At 41.3% G+C, this 20168-nt stretch overlaps 1 protein-coding gene across 2 annotated transcripts; it reads left to right on the top strand.

Annotated features, from left to right (window-relative positions):
* Positions 1-692: 692 nt before the first annotated feature.
* LOC141801970 (uncharacterized) lies at positions 693-3880 on the top strand. Of its 2 annotated transcripts, none has more exons than XM_074685331.1 (2): positions 693-1032; positions 2328-3880. In XM_074685331.1, the coding sequence occupies exon 2, from the start codon at positions 2499-2501 to the stop codon at positions 3483-3485; it is 987 nt and encodes a 328-aa protein (XP_074541432.1). In that variant the 5' UTR covers positions 693-1032; positions 2328-2498; the 3' UTR covers positions 3486-3880. The 2 variants fall into 2 exon arrangements, with proteins under 2 accessions (XP_074541432.1, XP_074541434.1); XM_074685333.1 differs by having other exon boundaries at positions 693-961.
* Positions 3881-20168: the final 16288 nt, after the last annotated feature.

Raw genomic sequence — 20168 nt, forward strand, 5'->3', positions numbered from 1 at the left:
CACTCCATACCAGTTGGTGGCGGTAATGCACCAAAACGCTGTTTGCCAACCGCCATAAAAGGCCGAGAAGAAGAAGAAGAAGAAGAAGAAGAAGAAGAAGAGGAAGAAGAAATGTGAAGGGTGTGGGGAGGAGGAAGAGTCAGTGTAACATGTGTTACTGTGGTGTAGGGCGTATGAAGAATATGGGGAGGAGTGTGGGGATTCTGGGATTTGAAATGAAGGATATACTTAGTGAGGGTGGGAGAGCTACTTTAAAGATGGTGGTGGAGTTTCTCAAGAGCATAAGGATATATGATAGATTATAAGGAATTTATATATATATATATATATATATATATATATATATATATATATATATATATATATATATATATATATTCTTTTAATTGTGACTATTATGTATTTGATCATATTATTATCAAATTAAATAGATTTATTTGTTTATTTATTTTAATTATTATTATTATTTTATTATTTTATTTATTTGTTTGTTTATTAAATTATAGTATTTTGGTTATTTAGTAGTTTTCCATTTATTTACGTAGGACAAGAGAGAAGTAGGTAGGGTCATTGGAGCCTGGCCCACTCCGGGGCCAGAAGGTGGCGGTAATGCCCGTTTTTAAGGTGGCCAACCGCCCTTAAACACCACAAAGAAGAAGAAGAAGAAGAAGAAGAAGAAGAAGAAGAAGAAGAAGAAGAAGAAGAACGCTGCGGTTTGTTTCCTCCAGCCGCTTACCTGCCGTCGTCGTGTGCTGTACTTGTTCTGTTCTTGTTCTGTTCCCTTGTGTTAATAAGTCCAAACACGGCGCGAACGTGCTGTGTCCCTACCTGCAAAGTTCGTTCACACGATTGCTGAAACAACGTGTTGAGATTCTTCTCATTTCAAACGTGGAGGAAAGGCCAAGGACTACTGATCTGAGAGCTTACAAAGAGACGCCGAATTGACTGAGTAGCAGCCATGGTACGACCAAAGATCGTGTTCAACGCGAACAACTGACGAATGTTGGAGTGTTCACGGCATTTTTCAGACTGGTAACTTTAAAACAACGTTAGCCAGCGCTAGCCAGCGTTAGCTAGCGTTAGCCAGCGTTAGGTGAGGGCTGCAAAACAAATGTAAGAGCACACAAAAACCACCACATACTGCGATTCATGTAAACACACACACACACACACACACACACACACACACACACACACACACACCTTATGGATTAATTTCCAATCTGTAGTTCTTATTATTATCAGTAAAAAGAGTTGGTTTTATGAGGAAAAAAAAGCTTTTTTGCCTTTTTCAACACTCAACACCAGTGATGTCACCATAGTTAATAACGTGGGGTTAAAAAAAGTAACTTTTGGTAGGTGTGCTTTATTATTAGTCTTTAAGACTTTGATCATGTGCTTACCCATGATCTTGACTGTAGGAAATTAATGAAAGTGGTTTAAAACATTTTTTTTTTAAATTGAGATGAGTGGTATATTGTAAGATAAAAGGTCTATGGTGCCAAAAAAGGAACATTTAAAACAGTATTTATATGGATATGAATATGTAATGCTAGGGATGCACGATATTATCGGCACAATATCAGTATCGGCTGATAAAAGCTTAAAAACACGTTTATCGGTATCGGCAGATATGAAAATTTCTGCCGATATGCACAGCCGATAAGGTGCTATTCAGTTAGGATTATTATTATTTTCCATCTGAAAAATAAGCTCCTTAAATAAAATGTAGCACTTCATTTATTTGCACTGCACTGTGTCTGTCTCCAGGTTGTTACAGTAGCTCTAAAATAATCAAATGCAACTTGGTTATGTTTAAAAATGCATTGTACATTTAAAGTTCATGTGATCTAAAGAAATTATTTTTCTGTATGTCCATACTGAATGTCTTGAGTTTGAAAGAATAATGCATTTCTTATTTATGGTAAAATCAAATGTTTTTTGTCTTGTTTTATGTTTGTTTCTTAAACAAATAAGACCGTCACAATAAGAGTAACATATAAATTCCAGTACAGGATAGACTTAGCTTTCTTTACAGTGAAATAAACAAACAAACTTGTGATTATCGGTATCGGCCAAAAGGGGTTTCGATATATTTGCATATCGGATATCAGCAAAAATCCAATATTGTGCATCCCTATGTAATACGTTAACAATGAGGTGAAAAACAGTACGGGGTGATAACCGCTGCTTTTTAAGTATTAACAAGCTAAGTTTAACCACGGGTCAGATTTGACCAGCTTACACTAAAGATGTTGGCTGATTTCTAACACTTTACAAGGGTTGAAGTTCTAATCTCTGTGTGTGTGTGTTTTTTTTTTTTTTAGGGAGACCTGCCTATGAAATAAACAAAACTCATCCAGACTGGGTACCCTCGATATAAACGGAGGACAAAGAGACAGAATAGTTCCACACAGGTGCCGGAAGTGGATCAAGCTGCACAGACTGAGCAATGTGACAGTGTTGGACGTGTGGTCAAAAATAAACAATACGGTAAAATGAAGTCCAGGCGGGCTGAGATGAACCGCTTGCTTGAGGAGAACAGGACTTTAAAGAAAGCGCTTGCAGTATCAAAGATGGACGAAGCGTTCTTCACCGAGGACGATGAGAAGGCCAGAGATGAGAAGGTGAAATACTACACCGGACTGCGGAACTGGACTTTACTACAGGCTTTGTATTCTGTCATTTTTCCATGCTTCACAAAGGCAGACAGAGAACTGTCCCCTTTCCAAATGCTCGTCCTGACTCTGATGAGGCTGAGACTGCATCTGCCTCAGCAGCACCTTGCATACCTTTTTGAGATAAGTCACACAACAGTGTGTGAAACGTTTCAGGAGACGATAGATTTACTGTATTTCCACCTGGCACCTTCGGTACACTGGCCTGCCAGACATTTACTGAAGCACGCCGTGCCGCATCAGTTTGTAGAGGCGTTTGGCAGTCGTGTTGCTGTCATTCTTGACTGCTTTGAGATTGGCACTGAGGAGCCATCAAATTTAAAAGCAGAACCACAGACTCACTCCCACTACAAGCAGAAACACAGTGTTAAATACCTGATAGGCCTCACCCCACAGGGGTCAGTCTCTTACATTTCTAACGTGGGAGGGCATGTAAGTGACAAGCACCTGGCAGAGCAGTGTGGTATCCTCAGTAAACTGTTACCTGGAGATTTGGTTTTGGCAGGCCGTGGATTTAACATTGGGGATGAAGTTGGTCTAATGTGTGCTGAGGTGAAAACTACAGGCTTCACAAGAGGACAAGCTCGAATGGACCTAAAATCTGCAGAGGAGACGCAGCAGATAGCTCACCTAAGGGTCCACGTTAAAAGAGTGGTCGGTTTGGTGCGCAAAAAATACAAGATACTTCAGCACACTGTACCGGTGAGCCTACTGGTTCCACATGAGAGTGAGGAAGTTTCCTTCATTGATAAGATTGTGACTGTGTGTTGTGCTTTAAGTAACATGTCTCCCAGTGAGAGCGTGTGAGCGCGAGCACAAAGCAGGTTTTTTTTCTTTTATGAAGGTGGTGACGGAGCGGGACGCTGTCCTGCTCAGTTTTCTGCTCTAGAGTTTGATGCATGCCTAAATCTGGGCCAAAACCTGGAGCCAGTGTGGAGTGGAGACGCTTTCTTGCTAATGCTAAGCAGTAATGGGCGGAGCGGCATGGTGGGACTTTCAGCAGTGACTGATGCAGACAGCGAGGAGCGGAAATCCTCGCCACTCCACTCCACTCACATGCTCTGCTCCAAGTACTGTCATGAAACAACAAGGCCCTGTGATACCAGATACTGATAGAGAAGCAGAGTGAAGAAATGAAAAAAAAACAGACTGTAAACTGTTTCTTATTCATGTTTTAACAATTTTTTTCTGAAAATAAAACTGATGGCTTTTACTATTCCTCTGCTTATTTCTTTTTATCTTTTAAATGTCACTGATACGTCAGGCATTGGACAATCTCCTCACCTTTTACTTACTTGGTTTTTCCCTGTGTCTGACTTGTTATGTATAAAAAAAAGTTTGATCAGTTAACTTTTATTCTGGAAGTCCGAAGAGTGTCCACAGTTTGTATGAAGCAGCCATCGTTGTAAAATAATTAGCCGTAAGTTTTTTCATTCTTTTATTTTTTGACTGTTGGATGTGTGGGAAATTTCTGAGGCTTAAGATCTCAAAGATTCAGTTGACTAGAAGCTGCTCGCTAGAGAAAACCTGTAAGGATAAAGAACATGTGGATACAAAGAGGAGCTCCAGTGTCAAAGAGAACTACTGGATGCGGTTGTAATAACTGAGATAAAGCTGCACAGAGCAGGTTAGTTATCCTTTCAGTGCTCATTGGGAGAGAAACCCTTCAGCTGCTCTATTTGTGGTAAAGGATTCAGACAAAGGGGCCATCTGACCACACACATGCTGCTATGTATATATATATATATATATATATATATATATATATATATATATATATATATATTGTAGCTTCATTATAAAATTTATAGTTTTACAAAACACTTCTCAAATTCACAAAAGTGTCTGGGCACATACCTCAGTAGGCCCCAAAGTTAAAGGTCTGAAAATGCCATGAACTTTTTAAGGTTTTTTTTTTAAAAAAAAAGAAAGGGGGAAAGACATATGTAAGAATAACATGGTTTACATACCATCAACTATTTAAGGTTAAAGCAAGAAAGAAAGAAAATAAAGAGTGGGTTCAAAAATTAAGGTTTTCTTTTACAACAAAAAAATGTCTCCTCATGCACTAATTTTTCTTTATTGTAAATAACTTAACTGATCAATTAAAAAAATCACATCAGAAACTTTTTTTTTCTGACAGTGAAAACTGTTCCTGGGTTTTTCCTCCAACACCATTGGATCAGACTTATAAGACAACTTATAAACCAGCTGGTTACTGAGAGGAAGAAAGGCCTGCTGTCACTGCTGAAATTAATGTACCGCAAGGGTCATTTCTGTTTCTGCTTTAAGGTTAAAACACTTCCTGTATCAATACGGAGCAACAACAACAACAACAAAAAAAACCCATAAAAAGATAAATAAAACAGTTAATCACAAATAATTAATTTATTAATGAATAAATAAGAAAAAAGTTCTTAAAATATATATGTATTCATTGAATAAATTAATTTGATGAAAATTAATTTAATTTTTTATTTTTAAGACGCACACAAACGCGCAGACGTAAACGTACGTGCTCCCTATTTGCATTAAACTCTGACACGAGCTGCTGCAAATCTTTCTAGTGGAAAACAAACTTGTAGAAATCACTTTAAAAACACCTTCAATCGTCCGTTTTTGGAAACCTATAACCTTTTTATCCATCACCGACTGACCTGTCCATCTGACCTGGTCTGATATGGACTTCAGGAGACCGTGTCCCAACCTGGACCAACTGCTGCCGGGGCTAGCCGACCTGGTGGGCCGCCACCGTGCAGGTTTGACTTTGAATAAAACTTCTTTAATATCTCATTTATGAAAGATTCGTGTTGATTCGTCTTGTTAAAGACCCTTTAAAGTGTTTTGGGACAGAAATCTGAGAAACTTTTTCAAACAAACGGAGAAGTTCACATCGTCTGGTTCTATCTCTGACCAGGGTCAGACCGAGAAAGAGTCGACTTGGACTCCACGATTTTTCACTGTTAAGTGATTTTTACTGATGGCGGGAATGACTCCGTTATACAGGGACAAGTTGTGAATGTGTAAGCAGTTAGTGTAGGGGTTTTAAAACACGTTTATTCTGGTTTCAGGACATTAAAAGTACAATAATTAGCACTGAATGATTAGCAAAGAATGTGGACTCATCCATTCTTTGATTAAATGTTTAAAATGTCTGTCGTCGCCATGGAGACGATGAAAACATGAACCTGTTGAGACCAGGACACGCCTTTTTAACCGCAGCAGGGCACGTTTGTCTGTGTGGATGAGATCTACACTTTGAGGCTTAAGCTTTTTAATCAGGAGCTGATTCTTACACTGAGCTTTTAGAGTCAAAGTTGATGAATTTAGATGTAGCTCTGTGTGTGTGTGTGTGTGTGTGTGTGTGTGTGTGTGTGTGTGTGTGTGTCTGTCTTACTCAGATTGTCCCTCAGCTTCAACAAATGTTCAAACTTTAAAGAGAAAGTTCAAAATTCCAGCCGTGTTCTCAGACGTTGTGACTTTTTCTCTCCAGACGAGAACTTCATCATCGAGCGTCCTGAGGAAAACTTCGTCCCTGATGTCAACATTGCTGTGGAAGACCACCCAGGTGACCTGGTTCCACTCTACGTCTTCTCCTCTGACAATGATGATAATGATGATGATGATGTTGTTTTTGGAGATGAAGCTGCAGGGGGTCCCCCTCCCTTCATCAACAATGACGACATCGAGCAGCTGCCCGACATAGACCCGCTGCCTGAAGTGGACAGGTGGGCGTTTGATGTCATCCTGCAGAGGTTTGAGCTGCAGCTGCCTGACGTTGACTTTGGTGAGGATGAAGAGGGTGAAGATTCAGGCTATGGCTCCATGTCTGAGGATGAAGAGGAGGAAGAGGAAGATGACTTCAGAGCTCATAGCCCCCTCATGCAGGAGATCCCAGCTGCTCCTCCTGTGGATCTTCCTGTCAATCCTCCTGCTGGTCCTCCTGATCTGGATGGTCCTCCTGTCCTTCCTTGTCCCCCTGTTCTTCCTCCATCAGGTCCTCCAGGTCCACCATCTGTCCCTCAGAGTCCAGAAGAGTGTGCCCCCTCCACCTTCGGCCTGGGCTCCTTGAAGAGGCACAGGGAGGAGAGCAGCCCGGAGCAGGTAGGTGTGAAGAGAGCGCGGACGGCTGGAGAAGACAACCCCGAGGATCCAGCTCCTTCAACCTCAGGCCTCAGCTCCGGCTCCAACAGGAGGTTCTGGCACCATCCTTTTCAGTCCACGGGATGGACTGACGACAGCGACTCTGACTGAGACAGAGAGCCTGTTCACTGAGGAAGGGGAAGTATACACACACACAAAGGCACAAACACGCACACAAACACTAATCACAAAAAATCTCAGTTGTTGTTGATGTTTGGATGAAATGTTGATGCTTGTACAGGAGGTGAGTATGGATTCATGTCAGTGTTTGAAATCTTCCTCACATTTGAATGAAAAGAGATTGTTTTTCTTCCTCTTCTTTTTCTCTCCTGAAGTGAAGCAAACAAAGGTAAGTTAACACTCAGTCACAACATGAGCAGCTGCTGCTAACTTCACAGTGTCAAGCTGTCATGTTTGTGTAGTGAGATATTTGTAGGTGGTACAGAGGTAAGGTATGATTACTAATACAAATAAAAACCCACACAGACTCTAACATCTTGTCAAAATAACTCCAACAATGATTGAAAACGTCACCATGTCTCTAACTCTGTTAACTCCCTCTCTTGTTGTGCACCAGGAGAAAGGATGAGGACCAATCAGAGCGGACCAAGGAAGGATGAGCTCAGGACCAGACGCAGAGCGGTGTTAGCTTTTCTTTGAATGCGCTCAGTAAGTGATTATCATTTCACTTTTTAATATCAGATTCTCTCACACCTCCTCCAGGAAAAGAGAGTTTTAAAAGTTGTGCTCAAACGTTTCCTCACTTGTTTTTCTTTTGCAGCTCAGAGAGGACGTAACCAACGGATCATCACAAGTAAACCACTGACCCCCTGACACCGCTGTCTTCAGCCGCCAGCCCAGAGGAGGAGGAGCGCCCCCACCAGACCAGCCCAGAGGAGGAGGAGTGCCCCCACCAGACCAGCCCAGAGGACGCTGTTAGCTTCTTCTTCCTCTGAGCTTGAGGGTTTGGGACGCTCCTCACTTACCACAGATCTTGTGAAGAGCCTGGATTGAAAATGCTGATAAGCCGTTCATTTGTTTCTGTTTTCATGTTTTACAAACCACTAACAGCCTTTGAATATAAAAAAAGAAACACTTATTTTCTTTGAACTCATTCATATTTTTTCCTAAAGCATTACAGAGTGTTTTCAGAAAACTGATCCTACATCAAAACATCTTGAATAAATGAACAGAGCTTAAGTTCATGGTTTATGGGATAGTTGTTTTTCTTAATCCTCATAAAAGGCTGTCACAGGTTGAGACACTGTCGTGTTTGAGATGCTGAAGTATCACAGAGTTAAAGAGTGTCACATGAATAGTGGTCATGTATTGTTTGGAAAGTGAGATTTTCTGTGAAGCAGCATTTTAAAGTGTGTTTCTTCAACCATCAGCACAAAATGATGTTTAGAAACAGTGAAGTGAACTTTTAGGGAGCAGCCATTGATTTGGGAATGTCTGTGCAGAGAAGCTTGTTATTACAGGCCTAAATAAGGACTCAGTCCACTGCAATGAGTAAAAATGGCTGCACTCAAAAAGAATTGATTGGATGAATGTGATTTCATGGTGGTCCCTACATTTCAAGTGAAATCATTGTATCTTGACTGTGTTATCTGAACAGTCTAACCATCAGGAGGTGGAACTTTATTTTCAGACCTTCATCCAGTTCATTTACCTTTCATTGAATTGATGAACTTAAACTACGTTTAGTCGACATTTTGAAAACACACAGCCTGTTATATTAATGTCCCAGTTGTTGGTCCAACAAGAGTTGTGTTTGTTGCCTGTAGCAGCAGTCAGTGGTTACATTACCAAAGTACCAGGGTACCCCAGCTGTCACAAGGCAAGAGAGTCCACCCTGAACAGGTCTCCAGTCTATCACAGAGCTACCAGGTGGAGACAGACAACCATTCACACACACACACACACACACGCACACACACACACACACACACACACACACACACACACACACACACACACACGCCTAGGGGCAATTTGGAGCGATCAATCCACCTGATGAGCATGTATTTTGTACAGTGGGAGGAAGCCAGAGAGAACCTGCGTCTGCACAGGGACAACAAAAGGGCTCCTGGCCAGGCAGGGAATTAAACCAGGAACAGCTCCAACCACTGCACCACTGTGCAGACAGGACACTATATTCATTTTTTTCTATTAGTCTCTTACAGTCCACTTAGCTTGTTGATGTAGATTGTGAACAATTAGGTTACAAAAAAAAAACAAAAGAAAAAAACAAAGTTGTAATAGAAATGTTCACGTTGTACTGTAACTTTTGTAACAAACTATGGACAAAAACAACGAGTAGAAAAATCTGTGTAAAAAATACAAAAAAAATTATTGAAAAAAAAATAAATAAATAAAAAAAGACAAAGAAAAAAAACATAAAAAAAAAAAAAAAGTAACTCCGCCAACGTGTCCCTTTTGGGTCACTTTGCCGGTCCCAAGCCCGGATGAAGGAGGAGGGTAATTATTTTATATTTTAAAATCATGTGAGCAGGACCGGTTTAAACTGGACTGCAGCGCCACCCTTTGGCCTGAGGCCTCACACACACTGTCATAAAAATGTGTCTGTTAACAACAAGACGTGTTTGTTTTAGAAATGAATGGAGATCAGGTGTTGATTTTATAATTCATTTTCTTTTCTTTCTGTTTCTTTGTCTTACAGGAAACAACACGACGAGGTAAGGTATTTATCAACTGTTGCATTGCCCTGTTGTTTAAAATGTGACAACAAGCAAACTGTGTCAGTTTGTACTGTAGTTTAGTAGTCGGGGATATTTAGCTCTACTCTAAGACTTGTCTGTGTAACATCAGTGAATCCTGGTTATGTCCTTCCAGTCATCTACCAATCAGAGCTAACGTAACCTCACTCTTCATTTTATTGATAAACTCTCAAGTTTGAACAGACCACTGCAGAATAACTGCTGACTGTGGGTTGGAATCAACATTATCACAAACAGTTTAACCCATAATTTAGCCTTAAGCTTGGGTTGTATCTCTCTCCTGTTTATCTTTCTTCTGCTCTTCTGTCCTTTTTCTGTCTGACAGTTAGGCTCCAGTGTCCACCATCACTACAAAATTAATCACAGAAATCATTTTCAGCAGAGAAAAACACATTTCTAAACTTGGTCAGCTGGCGTGGTGTTGTCATAAAGACTTCAACGTGCTGATAATCTCATTTTAAAGTGTGGATTGTGATCAGGCATATGTCTAGAAGAGAGACTTTTTGTAAGATCTCTTAGAAACTCCTCACAGCCCCTTTAAAAAACAAGGCAACATTGATAAGCCTGCTATTTGAGTCTTCTCTTCACAGTTACTGAAACTGAGACTGTGACACTACGACCTCTTTGAAGCTGTGAAGCTTGAAGCTGTTGACTCTCAGAAACTGGTCTTCTGATTCTGCTTGGTCAATCTCCAACACTGCACAACAGCCTTAATTTGATAAAGGGCCATTCTGTACAATTATCAAGTGTTCAGTATTTTTCAGTTTTGGGTAACCTTACACTTTTTCTGAACCTCTGCCAGTTCAACACCTACCTTTGTACTGTTTCAAGCTATTTATTGGATTTAAGCTGCTTGAATTTCATAAAAATCTGGATAAATTGGGCTGTTCTAAAACTTGAGATCAGTAGTGTACATGTTGTTAAATGTAAATATCATTATCTGTTTTATAAATGACTAATTCTTTTTCAGAAATAGCCTTTTTTAATGGAAAACCTGGTTTAATTGAAAGTAAGAGATAATGCAGCTAACACATTTTTAAATAAGCATCATAAAAGGGTGAGCAGGTCCCCGAAAACAACAACAATAAAAGCCCAACAAGTTGAAGGAAAACATTGATTGAGGGATAATTTTATTGACTTTGGTGTGCTGGTCCTATCCACACCAGTTATATATTTTGAGATTATGTTACATTCAGTTTGGGTATTTCCTGATGCAACCACCATACTGCATTCCCATCCTGAAGGAAAATCTGATACACTTAGTGCCAATAAAGAGTAAAATGAAACAAAAAAGTGATCGGACTACTAGCTCCCTACGTTTTGCAGAAAATAGAGTGAAAGTAAAATCTCTCTCTCTAAAACCTGTTTGACAAAAAGTTTTCCAGTTCAGTGACATCAGACAGAAAAAAAGTTAAAAAAAAAGAATGACATTTTTGAGCCGTGAACCATTATGTGTTGAAAAAATACAGTGTTTGACTAACATACTACTTTTTAAATCAATTTGAAATGTATATGTTGCTACAGTAATGTGTTTTATAACATTCAGTATTTGAGCTTTGTTCAGGTTTCTGTGCAGTTCTTCCACTCATACACTAGATGGCAGTGTTTGTAAATACTCCACACACCTTAGTTGTGTCCCAATTCAGGGGCTGCAGCCTACGGAGGCTGTAGCCTTCGGAGGACCCGGCCTTCATAGCCTGCGAAGACCGCAAAGGTCGAACTGAATTGAGACGGTCTGGTCTACGAAGCATTTCCTGTTTGTCACCCTCGACGTCACACAGCACCGCCCTCACCTGTCAGGCTTACATTACTTTTAAACACACGTAAACCAAAACCTCACATTTAAACAGGATAATTTTTACTATCTTTTTATTACTTTGCGTTGTTACTATTATTATCATTATTATTATCATCATTTTTATCATTATATCATTTGTATTATTATTATCCCTATTGATAGAGTATAGATCTACCATTTACATGAGAGTAAGGCAACAACGTACATTTTCAACATTTGATCAAGTGCTGGGGGGATGATGAATAAATAAGTATAAAATAAAAGCTGCTGAAATGATTTAATGTCTTTTGTGAATTCCCTGTAAAAAATACATAAATAAATAAATAAAAACTCCAAGTAAGTTTTTTTCCCAAGAGAATTTACATTTATGGACATATTTTTATATAATAATGAGAAGATTCATAAAGAACTGTTTTTCCACAGTATATTACTTGAAAAGAGCCCAAACAACACATTTTCACATGGAAAAACCAAATATTCTTTCACGCTTTAGAAACACAATCACATAGTTGTTGCCAGAAATCCTTCATATCTGGATAAATCAGGACTCCTTTTGGAGTTCGGCCGTGTCCATCATGTTCGGCATTCATACGCAATGAATCTTGGGATATGTGAGGCTATGAAGGATTCACCAAACCCATCCTTCGCGGCCCCCGAAACGGAGGACAGATTCGTCGGCCGCATTTGGAGGAGTCTCCGTATTGGGACAGCCTCTGACGCACCGCTGTGACGTAATCGGTCTTCAAATCCAGCCTCCGTAGGCTGCAGCCCCTGAATTGGGACACAGCTCTTATGTTTCCCTGTGAGGCCTTTTGCTGAACAGTTCAGGGTTTGTTTCAGGGATTGTCCCTTAAAGGTGCAGTCAGTGCAGAGGGTGGACTGTTCCTCAGCAGCTGTTTGTTTCTGTAGTGTTTGAGTAGAGAAGAGGAGACTCTCCCTCAGACACAAAACACAGACTCACTGAGGAACCTGAAGACCAGAACCTAAACCCAGGATAGAGAGGTTCAGTAAAGGTGGTTCTGAAGGTGTGGAGGTCAGAGGAGACTGTAGACGGACAGAGTGCCAGCAGGACAGTCCACATACACGGCTACTCTGCCAGAGTCAGAGGACGAGGACAGAGGGAGGTCTGTTCTTCTGTTATTGTGCCAGACAGAAAAACCTTCATCAGACCAGAACAGACTCCAGGAATTATTGTTGTGTCCAAACACACCATCATAACTGCCTCCTCTCTTTCTGACTCCTCTGTAACTCGCTGATACATTAACCTCTCCTCTCCACTTGACCTCCCAGTAACCTCGACCAGTCAAACCATCTCTACACAGCAGCTGAACCCAGCAGTCAAATCTGTCTGGATGATCAGGATACGGCTGAACCTCTCTCACACGTGTCACCTCTCTGTTGTTTCCAGAGAGCCTGAGGCATTTGTGTGCTGTGTTTGTGTCCAGAGTGAGGTCACAGAAATCTGATGGAGAGAAAAAGACAAAACACAGCAGCAGTTTATCATCAGGCACACTTGAAGTTTGCTGTTTGTTTTGACCAGGTTTTAACCACTGCTGTCCACCATGGTCCACTCTGGAGGAAGAAACAGTCAGAATGACAAACCACGGTGGCTGATAGGTGTTAGCCGATTTTGCAAAAGGGACAACATGAATGCAAATCCCCACATTTTGGTGTCTTCATACCTACTACTTGCATGTTGATTGAACTTTACTTTGCAAAGAAAATAAAACCTTGTTTGCCGGCAGAAGTCTCTATTTCATTCTTCACTTGTAACAGAAAAATTTGCACAACACTTGCCAGAAAGGCTTCTAAAGGAGGTAAATAAGCCAATCAGTTTATGTCCTTGACATCATTAACAAATCACTCACTTTTACAAAAAGTTACCATTCAGCCTGTCCTGAAAAAAAATATATCTTTAGACCCAGACTGCCTAAATACACTGCCTGGCCAAAAAAAAGTCGCCACCAACAAAAGGTCACACAATCTAACATTTTGTTGGACCGCCTTTAGCTTTGATTACAGCATACACATACACTGTGGCATTGCTTGGATAAGCTTCTGCAATGTCACAAGATTTATTTCCATCCAGTGTTGCATTAATTTTTCACCAAGATCTTCACTGATGATGGTTGAGTCTGACCACTGAGCAAAGCCTTCTCCAGCACATCCCAAATATTCTCAATGGAGTTAAGGTCTGGACTCTGTGGGAACCAATCCATGTGTGAAAATGATGTCTCATGCTCCCTGAACCACTCTTTGACAATCTAAGCCTGATGAATCCTGGCATTGTCATCTAGGAATATGGCCGTGCTATCAGGGAAGAAAACCTCCATTGATGGAATAACCTGGCCATTCAGTTTATTCATGTAGTCAGCTGACCTCATTCTTTGAGCACAGACTGTTGCTGAACCTAGACCTGACCAACTGCAGCAACCCCAGATCATAGACTGCCCCCACAGGCTTGGACAGTAGGCGCTAGGCATGATGGGTGATCACTTCATCTGCCTCTCTTCTTACCCTGATGGCCCATCACTCTGGAACAGGGTCAATCTGGACTCATCAGACCACATGACCTTCTTCCATTGCTCCAGAGTCCACTCTTAAAGCACTCCCTAGCAAATTGAAGCCTTTTTTTCTGGTTAGCCTCACTGATTAGTGGTTTTCTTAAAGCTACACAGCTGTTCAGTCCCAATCCCTTGAGTTTCCTTCACTTTGTGCTTGTGGAAATGCTCTTACTTTCACAATTAAACATAGCCCTGAGGTCTACTGATGTTTTTCTTTCATTTGGTTTCACCAAATATCTAAGTGATCACCGATCACCATCATTCAGGATTTGTTTCCAGCCATATTTCTTCCTGGAAGACGATGGGTTCCCACTATCCTTCCAGTTTTAATAATGCGTTGGGCAGGTCTTAACCCAGTTTTAGTAGTTTCTGCAATCTCCTTAGATGTTTTTTCTGCTTAATTCATGCCAATGATTTGCCTCTTTTCAAACAGACAAACATCTTTTCCAAGACCAGGGAATGTGTCTTTCCACATGGTTGTTGAAGAAATGAGAAACAACTCTCATTGCACCAGTTGGGGTTAAATAACTTGTTGCTGGCTGAAAGATAATGGCCCAGGCAGTAATTATCCAATAGGAGGCTTGTATCTGTTTACTTGGTTAAATCCAGGCAGTGTAATTTTAGACCAATTTCAAAACTGCCGTTTCTCTCTACAACTCTTGAAAAAAAATGTGGCTAAACAAATCATTGCCTTTTTATAAGAAAATAAACTTTTTGAAAAAATCAGTCTTCTTTCAGTAGGGATGGGTACCGAATTAGGTACTTTGATAGGTGACGTCCAAATTCTGTCAAAAGCACCGGGTACCAATTCACTTAAAATGAAAAGGTACCATGTCTAGGTACCCACATGCATCCTTGTGACAGTGAGGGAGTGGAAGAGTAGGTGATTTTCCATGCTGGACATGAACGCAGCATTGCAAGTTTACATACTGAAGAATAAATATGTTAAATTGAAAAGAATTTACAATTTATTATCAAAGAAATGATATTTATTACCACATATACACACAAAAGTACAGAAAATTGGTACCGTTAAGTACCGATAGTGATTACCAGCTACCAGGAATCAGAACCATATTGTTCCAAATGTGAAAGGTACCCATCCCTAGCTTTCAGGGCACTGTTTGAGTTCTTTTTAAGTGCTCCCTTTGATACTGTTGATCATTTATTTACTGGAACAAGTGAAACATTTGTTTGGCATGTCTGGTCCATCGTTTATTTGGATTTATTCTCATTTATAGGACACATTGTTTGGTATGGCAATAGGCAGCTCACAGTCATCGCATGCAAAGTTGACCTGTGGGGTCCCCCAGGGGTCAGTCCTTGGACCACTCCTCTTCTCTCTTTATATGTTACCCCTGGGACGTATCCACATTCATAACAAGAGTTTCCACCTTTATGCTGATGATAGCCAACTGTAACTGTTTTTTAATCTGAACAGTTTAAACCATTCGAACACACTGAGGAACCACATCAAAGACATAACAAGCTGGATGTCACAGAATTTCTTGACATTAAATCTTGATGAGTGTCGCCCCTGGTTCAGCAGGAGTGCCGACACATCTAGGTTCACTATCAAACAAAATTGCTGCCCGCTTTAAAATTGTAGGTGTCATCTTTGATGAGAACCTCGGTCTGAACCAGCAAATCAACCTAGTCGTAAAACTCTTGTCTTGTTTTGCGCAGCTAAGAAAAAAATCAAAAATAAGGTTATTTTTACTTAGAAAAAATCTTGAGGTTGTCTGACATGCTTTTATTTCCTTTTGTTTGGACTACTGTTAATCTCTGTGTCAGTGTTCAAACCAGCACTGTGTACTGAGGTTACAGCTAGTACAAAATGCAGAAGCACGTCTCCTCACAGGACCCAAATAGAGAGAACGTACAACTCCTGTTTTAGCTCCTTATCACTGGCTCCCCATAACTTTTAGATTTGATGCTTTGATTAGGGGCTGCACGGTGGCGCAACGGTCAGCGCTGCAGCTTCACAGCAAAAAGGTCACTGGTTCAAATCCCCGTCGTGGTTGGTGGGCCTTTCTGTGAGGAGTTTGCATGTTCTCCCATGCATGTGTGAGTTCTCTCCAGGCACTCCAGCTTCCTCCCCCATGTTTCAATTTGGATGTAACAGCCAAATAATTGGACATTTCAGTGTCACCAGCAGGAGGCAGTGTGGTGCTGGGCTTCCCCCATATCAACTCTTTTTGGTAGCACAACTAGCGTTTCTCCTTCATTCTGCTGAATGAAGCTGAACTGTAAAGAAGCTCAGTTGCTGGCCCCATCATTTTCTTCTGTTTATACAGATATTATCTGTTTATATGTTGATATAAACATGCATACATATTATCTGATATTATATGTTTATGCTCTCACTGTAACACCTGTAACAACACCTTGGGGGCGTGGCTTAGCAGTCAGAAGACAAATCTGTCCTTTGTTTACAATCAAATTCACAACCTGTGATCAAAAATTACAAAGACAGCTGCTGTTGAGTTTGAATGTAAACAATCAGCAGAGAGTTCCTGAGATGAAAGGAGCTTTCCCTCTATGACATCACAGTGCCTTCCTCTCTATGACATCACAGTGCCTTCATCTCTATGACATCACAGTGCCTTTATCTCTATTAATGAGACTCTGTCCAAGCAGTCAGATCATTTTCAAACATTCATCGACGAACACAGTCACATTCAGATTTCACTCTGCAACTTTCACAAAGACAGAGAAAAATGCAGCGATCAGCTTACCAAGCAAGAATCAACAGGAACGCCTATCGACAAGGCGTCGAAATGGAAAATCTCCGCAGGGAAGTGAGACAGATCATAGACATGTTGGAGTTAGAAAGGTCTCGTCATCTTCAGACCAGAGACCGAGAGCTGCTGCTCAACCAGGAACTGGAGGACACCAAGGCTGAACTGATGAGACAGAAAAGCCTCAAAGAAATGTTTATTAACCGAGGGAAAGAGACCAAGAGAGAGCTGGAGACGCTCCAGAAATACAGCTCTCAGGAGACGCTCTCCAAGCACAGGATCGCCCTGAAGGTGAGGGACACAACCCGGCAGAAGAAGAAGAGACATCTTCACGCCGATTATGAGGAGCTGCAGGTGGCTCATATTGTCAACAATGAGAAGTTCTCTGCAGAAATCAAAGAGATGGCGAACAAAATCAAGACCCAACAAGAAGAGCTGCGCAGGATGTCGGAGTCATACCAGGGACTCCAGCTTCAGTACAACAACGACATCCAAAAGGCCAAGCTGCAGGTCCAAACACTTCAGCAAGAGCTTCAGCAGCAACACCAGGCTCATGCTGAGAGAGCCTCCCAGGACCAGCAGGTCATCCTGGCCCTGAGACAGGAACTGGACCTCATACGTGAGAAGATGAACAAGGAGGTCGCTGACTTACACATGAGCAACTTTGAAAAGGAGACGCTCTACTGCGCCGAGCTGGAGGAGCTGAAAACTAAACTAAGAGCTCACGAAGCCGGCATGGACCCAAACAGCGCCAAAGAGGACCTGAAAGCTGAGCTTCAAGGCGAGAAGACGAAGAACGGGCTTCTCCAAGAAGAGCTGCAGAAGCTAAGAGTGAGGAACCAGGAGCTCACACTGAAGTTCGACGCTGATCTTCAGTCAGTCATAAACCAAGCTGAGAGCCAGCAGCAGGAGCTCCAGGGGCAGATCCAGCATCTGAAAAAAGAAAACACAGACGACCAGCAGAAAATGATCACTCTGAAAGCTGAAATCAGCAGGATGCAAGAGAAGATGGCAGAGGACATCAACGCCCAAAAAACCATCTATAAGGAGGGGGAGAGCGCCCACTGCAGGGAGCTGGAGGAGCTGAGGAGGCAGTGTGCTCTGCTGCACTCCCAAAACACGCAGCTCTCCAACCAACTCCACAAAGTGAGGAGAGAGGAGCCCGAAGAGGAGCAGGCCATGGAGGTTTACACCACAGACTTGGAGGAAACTGCAGGACCTTCTGGGACCCAGGGACCTGAGGTGACTTCTGGACCCGAGGAACCAGCTGGGGCTGCAGGAGCTGACGGCCCGCCTGAGACGCCAACATCAACGGCATCAGTGTGGAAAAGAACTTGGCACCTTCTGGGCTTAAAGAAACCTGACCGATGGAAAAAGAAGTGAAACTGTCCTCCACCCCCTACCCCACCCCCACCCCCACCCCCCTCCCCTCCTAAAAACAAAAAACAAAAAAAAAACTTAAAAAATAATGTAAAAATAAAAAATAAATAAATAAATGAAATTTAAAACAAAAAAAGAAAATATTTCTTCCAATGACGTTTGATTTAGTTTTATAAAACTGTTAAATAGAAAATAACTTGTTGTCAAATCTGTCTGAGAAAGCTCGCTGAGGTCACTGAAAAATGGGAAAACAACCAAATCTACTTTAAAGGTAGAACAAGGTTTTTGTTAACAAGTATTACAAACAAAGGTTTTAGAGATTTGTGATTGTTGATTAATAGAGTGATTCTGAAATGGTTCAGCTGTTTATATTTTCCTGAGTCACTGTTTAAAAAAAGACATTTTCTCTATAGGACTTAATGAAAGTGAGTTGTTTTGAATAGAGATGGGTGATTAATGGAAAAATAATCAACTTTTAGAGCTTAACTGCTGTGTTGTGTCTTTTTTGATGTTCCCCCTTTGTTATTCTCTCTCTGCTAAAACACCATCCTCTTAAAATACACGACTGGTTGTGTAGTTACACCACAGGCAGCCAGGAGTCGCAAAGCAGGAAGGCTGACAGAAAACCAGCAGAAGAAGAAGTAGCATCCACACAGGTTGCGTCACAAAGTGATAAACTGCAGTCTCCTCTCTCCTCTTTCCGAGTTGCAACATTGAAGGATGTCCCAAAGCGACAGCTGTGCTCAGAGTAGAGAGGTGGGAGGAGGAAGGAGACAGTGGGTGCGTCTCAAAACTCTAAAGTTCCATCTTTCCTTCCTCCACTTGCGTCATTTATTTGCATCTTAATTCCTCACACCAGAGATGATGGAAGATACATGAGGAAATGAAGAGAGGAGAGAGGATGGAGGAGATTCATTTTTAGAGCAATGGGTCATCCTCTCCTCTGGAGCGTCACATGAAGCGACGTGTTTCAGTGACGACGGCATCAGCTGATCACCTCTGGATCATCTGTCAGTCAGCTCTAACAGCTGTTTGTGCCTGCACATGTGCGCTGTAATAACTGATAAAACAGAAACAGTAACAGAGATTTGTCTGTTTCTTTAACCAGTTTAACAAACACGTTAATATAAAGAAAACTTGCTCTCTGTTTATTCTGTGTGCAGTTTAGAAGCTCACAGATCACTTTACCGGTAAAATGCGTAATTGTTAGATTATATATGAATTATTGAGGCCTTTAGGTAATGTATGTATAAAACAGTTTATATTATATATTGACCAGATTATCAAGCTGTTATTTGACACTGATCCATTTGACATAAAACAGTTAAAATGTTGTGGTCACTCTTCATGTTGTACTCTCCAGGTAAAGGTGGATGGTGTCCATTCTCACTCTACAACAGTTTATCAGTACAATTAAGCCATCTTGAGAACTTGTGCTATCCAACACAGAAACATCTGGAAATAGAGGAACAGAAAAGACAGATATTAGCTGTAGAAAATAAGGCTACTGAGCTGTAGATAGGCACCACCCTGTTGGCTATGGCTGCCTTTTGCAGCAGCTCTCTCTCTTCTTTGTCCGTTTCTTGTAATTTTTTTTCCGTCCCTTTATTCGTAATCTTTGTATTTGGAGTGGATCATTACTTTGTATGGCTGATTTGTTGGTCATGGACACCAAACTTTTTGTGGCTTCAGTGATATTTTCACTACTTTTTCTCCTTTGTTTGTCTGGAGATCCTACATGTAACCATGGCTGCATTGTTTACATGTAAACTCAGCTGTTAGCAGTCTGTAGCATATCAATGCTAACTGGTGTAAGGCCTGATGTTTCCCACAAGGTGAGGAGAAGGAGGTGAGGACGAGGTGCTGGTTCTCAGGTGTGAGCTAAGTAGTGACTACATGGACCTGTCCTTCCATCCATTGTTATTGGGAATGTAAGATCTATCTCCAATAAGATGGATGAGCTAGCTGTGCTAACCCAGCAACAGAGGGAATACCAGAGGGCAGAGTAGCTTCATGCTATTCACAGACATGGCTAACAGAGCTAACATCAGACACCAACACCCACCGCATTGGAAGAGCTTCACCTGCTGAGGGCAGACAGGATCCAGGAGACAGAAACTGAA

This window comes from Halichoeres trimaculatus, unplaced genomic scaffold (genome assembly GCF_033239565.1).
Source record: "Halichoeres trimaculatus isolate MK-OKI-2021-1 unplaced genomic scaffold, fHalTri1.1 fHalTri1_scaffold_13, whole genome shotgun sequence".
NCBI classification, from domain to species: domain Eukaryota; kingdom Metazoa; phylum Chordata; class Actinopteri; order Labriformes; family Labridae; genus Halichoeres; species Halichoeres trimaculatus.

What these genes read in the sequence shown, in the direction of transcription:
- LOC141801970 (XM_074685331.1), top strand. Translation starts at nt 2,499, where the DNA reads ATGAAGTCCAGGCGGGCTGAGATGAACCGCTTGCTTGAGGAGAACAGG.